Below are 8181 nucleotides of genomic sequence, written 5' to 3' on the forward strand. Positions count from 1 at the left end.
ACAGGGGTGACGGTTTTTGTGGGCGGAGCCTATCTGGAGGCAGAAAATGACGGTTTTCAAGCGGCAGTCTATGGAGCCATGGAATAAAATAATTTAAAAAAGATAAATATTTCAAAATTCTGGCTTTATTCTCGCAATTCCGAGATTATATCTCACAATTCTAATAAGGAAAAACAACTCGTCATTCTCTCTTTTCCCCTCGGCTCTTCTGGCTTTTTTCCCTCAGATATGACAAACTCACTATTTTTGTGTTAAGTGGATTTGACAAACTCACTATTTTTGAGTTAAGTCGAGTTATAAAGTCCGAATTAGGAGATATAAACTTGCATTTGCGAGAAAAAAAAGTCATAATTGTGAGATAAAGTAAATAAATGTTATGTAAAAATGTTAATAGTAAGGTTTAAATAATATTTCATGCTGTAACTGTAGGGCTAATACAATACGTCCCCTATGAACAGCATATGTGAATATAATGTAGACCTGTTGTTTAAATCGAATTTATGCTTTAAAAGTAGATTAATCATAGCAGTTTTCATCCATAGTATGTCCATTTAAACGTCTGCGTTTAGCTTCAAATGGCGTCTTTGACGACAGTATTCTATAAAAATTATTTGCATTCCGATCTTGACATCAAAAGGCACAAAAATATTTTTTTCTTTTATTCCATGGATTTTACCCATTTACCTCCACTTGTTCCCAGTGTTTTTCTGCAACCACTATGCGCGCGCAGCTGCAAGTGACGTAACTGTGACGTCTACTCTGAATTGGTCTATAATAATAATAATCATATATATTTGAAAATAATAAAGTTTCAGGGAGCAAAATGTGCTTAATTGTCATGACAGTTATGTCACAATGCAAAATAATTTTTCAGTAAAATGTATATTTTTGTTAGTTTTTTTGTTATTCTAGTCAAAATGATTTTCTCTTGTAATCGACAACATTGCTCTTGATAGTGAAACTTGTGTTGAAATATTTCTTCAATAAGCTGCCGAAGCACTGGTTTAGAAAGAGTTAAAGTATTATCTTGACGTGTTGTCTATATATTGCTAGCGTTTCTCTTCACATCGCGCCTTTGAAATGCATTTAATCCCAGTGTGTTTCCTCAAGCGTGCACTGAAGCGTCTGACATGTTAAAACACTGGTATTCAGATCTTCTAGCGATCGTAGCAGTCTTGTAGTAAGCCATAGTTTTTGCATTGATGTTCTCGACGTGTTCCTGATGTTCACACAAAGCACTGATCGAATCCATCTTTCCTGTTCTCCCGAAACCATGTGTAGATTGCATGCTGAATTGACACAAACCCAGTTGCTTATTTATTAACTGCAAGACCTTTTGTTAATATGTGTCTCAGCGCTGCTGCTGCTGCTGCTTCAACTGACTGCGATCTGATTGGCTGAAGAGAGAGTGCCATGGCTTTCGCCTGGGCATCGGATCTGTGCCATAGTGGCGTGAGACAGAAAAGAGATGAAAAAATATATATTTATATTTTTCCTAAAAGATGAAATTGTGAGAGATGGTGTAATTTAAAGGACTTTTGTTTTGCCTGAGTTGTGGTTTCCCTTGTAAAGTGTGTACAGTGTGTTTTTGGGCACTTTTAGCTCTGGAAAAATCTTAGTCTTATCAAAGGGATATATAATTAAAGAGGAAAACTCATGAGTGCATCTGTGTCGTCTGAGTGCATTCAGATGCAGAGTATGCGCAGACATTAAATGTAAAGCTAACTTCTTTTTTTTTTGTTGGGCGAATATATTGTTTATTAATTATACATTGATATGAAGTAGTAGTACCTAAGAGTTCAATATGTTAACATCAGTATAAATGCATTAGGTATCATGAACTAGCAAAGAATAATACTTAAACAGCTTTCTTATATGTATTTTATTAATACTTTTATTCAGCAAGGATGCATTACATTGATCGGAAGTGACAGTAAAGACATTTATTATGTTACAAAATATTTCTATTTCAGAAAAATGCTGTTCTTTTCCTCAAAAGCAGTTTTCAACATTGATAAGAAATGTTTATTGTGCAGCAAATCAGCATATTAGAATGATTTCTGACAGATCATGTGACACTGAAGACTGCAGTAATGATGCTGAAAATTCAGCTTTGATCACAGGAATAAATTATATTTTAAAATACATTCAAATAGAAAACAGCTCTGTGAAATTATAATATTTCATAATATTCAGTTCTGTCAAACGATTAATCGCATCCAAAATAAAAGTTTTTGTATACATAATATATGTGTACTGTGTATATTTATTATTTATATAAATACACACACATACAGTATATATATTTAAAATATTTACATGTATATTCATTTATTTATATTCTTATATTTTATATCTATAAATATATTTAATATATAAACATAACATATTTTTCTTAAATACATACATGCGTTTGTATTTATATATACATAATAAATGTACACAGTACACACACATATATTATGTAAAGAAAACGTATTTTGGATGCGATTAAATCGCATTAATCGTAATTAATAATATTACTGTTTTTACTATATTTTTGTTCAAATAAATGCAACCTTGGTAGCATAAGTGTAAATATTTTTTAATATAAATATTATGGTAAAAAAATATGCAGCATTTGTGAACATAATATTCAAAAAAACATTAAAAAAAAAATAATTCCAGTCCTAAATTTTCAAATGGTAAAGTACATTTTTAACAATTCAAGTTCTTAACTGTAAAACATTGTTAATTCATGATACATACAGTATCGCAAAGGGTTACCCATAAAGCTTAGAAATACACAAAAGAATAATACAAATGTCCCCTCCAGAACATGTTTTTCTCTTGAGAGAGAACATTTTGTACGTTTTTGCCCAGAAAGGTCTAGCATAACATGCAAAACCAAGATAAAGTACCTGACAGATATTGCAAAATCTCATGTATCAAACACTGCAGTCGCATTTCACAACACTTCTTGTCTTTAAAAGCTGTTTTGCAGAAGGAAGCGGGGCCCCTTACAAACACGCCGGTGACATGAGGATGTCGTGATCTTGCCGAACGTGATAAGATCGACAGCTCTGGCTTGCTTTCTTTGGTGTGTATAAAAGATCACGACACTGCGTTTTCAGGAATTATGTGGCTACGGAAGTGACATAGTCACTCGAAAAGCCCGAAATCTCTGACTCCTGATTTGTGGCTTCTGTCTTCAGCTCCTCTGAAGGCAGATCTTGCTGCACAGAGGACACGTAAGTGAAGTTTGTGAGATCTGTGGCCAGCCATACGTCTGTGGTAAGATGGCAGGATGGTAGCGTGACTTTAGGAGTAATGAATGAACAACTCGGGTCCTCTGCGCACGTCAACCATGTTTTCTCTGTTGGGATGGGCTGCACGTCTAAAATCTCAACGTCACACCATTCACAGTCCTCTATCATCAGAGTACGGATCTTTTCACTCGCCTTAAAAAGAACAGAAAAGTCAAAACGGTGAAAAAACAGATTATTGGAGTATATTTTACTTTTTTTTTTTTTTTTATATATAAAAAGGGTAACACTTTATTTTAAGGTGTCCATGTTACACATGTACTTTTAATATTATAATAACAAAACATTATGCATAATTACATGCTAGTAACCCTAAGCCAAACCCTAATCCAATCCCTAACCTTATAGTTAGTACATGTAGTTAATTAATATTACTCAGTACTTAAATGTATAATTACACTGTAACAAGGACACCTTAAAATAAAGTGTAACTAAAAAAAAAATTACATTTAATCCAATGTGTTACTTGCCATTTTGTAATTGTGACATTTACTAGCAATTTCTGGGTGAAAATTGTACCTACACCAAATTTTTTCAGTGTAATATTTCACAATTAGGTTTCATTTAACATTAGTTAATTAACATGAAGTAACAATGAACTAATTCTACAGCTTTTACTAGCCTTAATGTTAATTTCAACATTTACCATTAACTAACACTGACAAAGATTATTAAATGTTGTCAAAATATATTGCTCATTGTTAGTTCATGTTAGTTATACATTAAATAATGTTAAAAAATCTGACATTTTTGTAAAGTGTTACCAAAATTAGATTTGAGATATTTATCAATACTTTTTGTATTGAATCACATATGTGACCCTGGACCACAAAACCAGTCTTAAGGGTCAATTTTTCAAAATTGAGATTTATACATCACATGAAAGCTGAATAAAAAAGCTTTCCGTTGATGTATGGTTTGTTAGGATAGGACAATATTTGGCTGAGATTCAACTATTTGGGAAAAAAATAAAAATCTAAATATTGAGAAAATCACCTTTAAAATTGTCCAAATGAAGTTCTTAGCAATGCATATTACTAATCAAAAATTAAGTTTTGATATTTATGGTAGGAAATTTACAAAATATCTTCATGGAACATGATCTTTACTTAATATCCAAATGGTTTTTGACATAAAAGAAAAATCTATAATTTTGACCCATACAATGTATTTTTGGCTATTTCTATAAATATACCCCAGCGACTTAAGACTGCTTTTGTGGTCCAGGGTCACATATAAGTGTATTTATAATAGATTTTTCTCTTGATTAGTCCAATATCTCAATTAATGTAAAAAAAAAAAAATGGAGAAACAAGTGATTTTTACACTTTGAGTAAAAATTGTTGGAATAGACCATTACATGTAGTTTTGAACCGTTATGTAACCTGCTAATAAAAACAGCTGAGCTAGCATTGCTGGTTTATGCTGATCTTCAAGCCTCTTCAAGCTGGTTATCTGCTGGTCGGAAAGCTGATCTCCCAGCCAAGAGTTTATAGTTCACTACAACTACACATATTAAAAAAAGTACTTAAACTTTTAACTGAAACAATATAAATAATAAGAAAATTTTTAAAAAGTAAACTAAACTATACTATTTTAAACTTTACAATTTTATTTGAACATTTCTCAATTTCATTTAGTTTTAAAGCTGCAGTCCGTAAGTTTTGCCTCTTTGTTGCCATCTCTGTTTGAAACCTGCAGTTGCAGTTATTTGCAGAATTATCGTCTTAACGTGGGTTGTGCATCGGCACGGCTCCTCAGCGCAGATAAATCTAATGTTTTGAGGAGTATGTGTGTCACTCTGTCAGTCACTGCACAGGTGTGGATATTTACTGTACTTCGGAATCACAGATTCTAGCCTACGTCTTGGAAGTATGACCCAAAAAACCATTTTCACCGGAAAATGTCATCTGAACAAGTAAGTAACATGTCTGCCACTTTTGTTCTGACCAACTGAGGAAAAAAGCATTACAATAATATATCATGCTATCAATGGTGATTATATTTAATGATCGCTTAGCTCATATCACATCAAACCGTGCAAATTATTGTTGTGTTTTGTTCTCAAAATGTTAATGTTAACAACATCAGCATTGCGTGACTGTGTATTTAGTGTGTATAAGCGTTACCTGTAGACTACTGGTGTCTATGGGTGAATCTCCAGTTGTCACTGATGACTGTCCTATTGACCTTTCTGGATTATAATCTGCCATCTTTGTTTACAGACGTGACGTAATGATGTGGCGTCATGCTCAAATTTCCAGCAAAAACCTACCAGTACCACTCAAATTAGAAAACATTATTACAAGCGTACCGTTGTGAATCGGGTGATAGTTTTGAATACTGGCTGGTTATGAACTTGCCCAAAAATTGATTTTGGATCATTTTTAACCAAAACATTTTACGGACTGCAGCTTTAGCTTCTTGTACAAAAAATAAAATAACTATATAATAACTAAATAATACCTATAGACATTTAAACAAAACTAATAAAAATGACTAAATTAACTTTACTAAATTATTCAAATTTTAGTAAAACTTAACTAAATATAAAAACTACTTAAGAATATTATTTAAAAAAAACTAACACTGTCCCAGCATCACTCTAAAACCAGCCAAAAGACCAGCCTGGCCAACTGAGCCTGGTTTAAGCTGTCAAAAGAAATAGACGCAATGCTGTTATATTATTGTACGCCATCAATGTAATGAATTACTTCATAAAGATCTTCATCCAGGTCCAGTGCTTTTATGTGCAGAAAGCCGAACGATTCTTCTGGAAATCCTCCTATTCTGGAAACGATGGAGAAAGACGCCATCAGTGTCAGTGAACCACGGAGAAGAGAAGTACAGTCCATCACTCACCGCACATACTGTATATCAGCAGACTTACAGGTTTCTGTACGACCACAGACAAACACAACAACCGATCAAAACCAGGAGAGGAACCAGAACCTTTACCGTCAGCAGGTAATCTGAGGAGAGAATTATTGTTCCATTCCATTATATTAATTCAATATTTGATGCAAAGTCATTTCATAGTGTTGAACTGTAATGGATATATAATAGAGTCAGATTAGGTGTTTAGTTTTATTATTAGCAACAGTCTAGCAGATTTTTTTTGTTTAAAAAAGATTTCGATTTTTAATAAATGCTGTAATTTTGAACTTTCTATTCATCAAAGAATCTTGAAATAAAATATAGCATGGTTTCCACAAAAATAGTAGTTGTTTTCAACGTAGATAATAATAAAAAATGTTTCTTGAGCAGCAAATCAGCATATTAGAATGATTTCTGAAAGATCATGTGATTCAAGATTGGAGTAATGATGCTGAAAATTCAGCTTTGCATGATAGGAATAAATTACGTTTTTTAATATATTCAAATACAAAATGTTTATTTTAAATTGTAATAATATTACTGTTTTTACTGGATTTTAATCAAATAAGTGCAGCCTTGGTGAGCATAAGTGACTTGTTTTAAAAACAATAAAAAAAATAAAAAAAATCACCCTCATGTTGTTCCAACTGTTTGTCTATACAATAAAAGTCAGTGGAGTCCAATGTGGTTTGAACTCCAACATTTTCCAAAATATCCTCTTACGTTCAACAAAAGAAAGAAAGAAGCACGTATAGGTTTGGAATGACATGAGGCTGAGTAAATGATGAAAGGATTTACATTTTTGGGTGAACTATCCATTTAAGATAGTGTAGATGCACATAAGATAGTAGTCTTCTATTACAAAACACCACTCAGACTCTTTCCTGTCAGTGTGAATCAGTATCTGAGCTCACAGTTCTGTCTGGTTCTGAAGGTGGCGGTGGTCTCCGGTCCACAGCCTGCAGACGTACATGCTGCCAGCTGAAATGTGTACGGCCAGTCCTCCTCAAGACCACTGACTGTCCAAGACTTGCTGTGAGGATCATCCACTGACTGTCTGAAGGAACCTGCCAGAACAAACAGGAAGGATGCATGTGATCGAGAGAAGAGAAAAAACAGCGATGGGGTATTTTGTCATGTTGGACTGCTACAGTATACTGTCAAATAATAGCTGCTTCAACCTGTAAAGCAAGTGTCCAGAAAAGCTGCACATGCGCATTGGCTGGTCCAGCCTGAAATATAAGCTTTTTAAACACCATTTTAGCATAAAAAAAAAAACGTGTTGCTGATTGCAAATATTTAAAGTGAGTGTGGCATGCAGTTTGAGATTTCTGGATTTCCCTATTCAAGTAGACTTGGTCTTGGATGCCCAAAATAGCTGTCTGTCTAGAGGCGTTGCAAATATGGAATATTTAAAAAGGGACTAAAATAAGTTTAGACTTACTGAGGTTAGAGCCGGCCTCTGAATAGTCTTGTATCGTAATCACATATCCTGTGATGAATCCAGCGTGACTCTGATCCTTCTCATTGAAACTCCATTTCAGCTTTACAGATGACCATGTTGTGTTTGGGCTAGAGTCCAGTGTAGGGCGTTGTGTGGGCTCTGCACAACACAAATAATACGTGTGGTAATATTTATTTCCTAATATTAATGTGCTGTATATTGCACAATGCAGATGTGAAAATTGTTGATTTCAAGTTCTCAAACTGAAGATGTCGATGCATTTTCCATTGCAACATAGCACCTTATTTTGCAAAGCGGAAATAAGCCATTTCCTATGAATGTATGCTAAAAACCAGTGTGTTTATGACTATGGCAATATATTAAAGGGGTCATATGATGCGATTTCAAGTTTTCCTTTCTCTTTGGAGTGTGTTCATCACTGTCCCAGTAGATCCCGGGAAAAAAACAGTAAAAAAAAAATGTATTACATTTATGGGGTTATATTAATGTATCACTGAAGGGAACTGTCTTGAGAAAAGTTTTGATGGCAATGGC

General features: G+C 33.6%; 1 protein-coding gene across 2 annotated transcripts in view; it reads right to left on the minus strand.

Annotated features, from left to right (window-relative positions):
* Positions 1-3072: 3072 nt before the first annotated feature.
* The window catches only part of LOC107725162 (leukemia inhibitory factor receptor-like), a 16952-nt gene continuing 11843 nt past the window's right edge, over positions 3073-8181 (minus strand). For both annotated transcript variants that reach the window (XM_016534333.1, XM_016534334.1), the window contains 5 exons: positions 7627-7785; positions 7097-7249; positions 6196-6277; positions 6020-6095; positions 3073-3440 (listed from right to left, as the gene is read on the minus strand). In XM_016534333.1, coding sequence (XP_016389819.1) covers positions 3117-3440; positions 6020-6095; positions 6196-6277; positions 7097-7249; positions 7627-7785 — 794 coding nt within the window. In that variant the 3' untranslated portion in view covers positions 3073-3116. The remainder of the gene's footprint in view (positions 3441-6019; positions 6096-6195; positions 6278-7096; positions 7250-7626; positions 7786-8181) is intronic.

Source organism: Sinocyclocheilus rhinocerous, unplaced genomic scaffold (genome assembly GCF_001515625.1).
Source record: "Sinocyclocheilus rhinocerous isolate Xijiao unplaced genomic scaffold, SAMN03320098_v1.1 scaffold1295, whole genome shotgun sequence".
NCBI lineage: Eukaryota > Metazoa > Chordata > Actinopteri > Cypriniformes > Cyprinidae > Sinocyclocheilus > Sinocyclocheilus rhinocerous.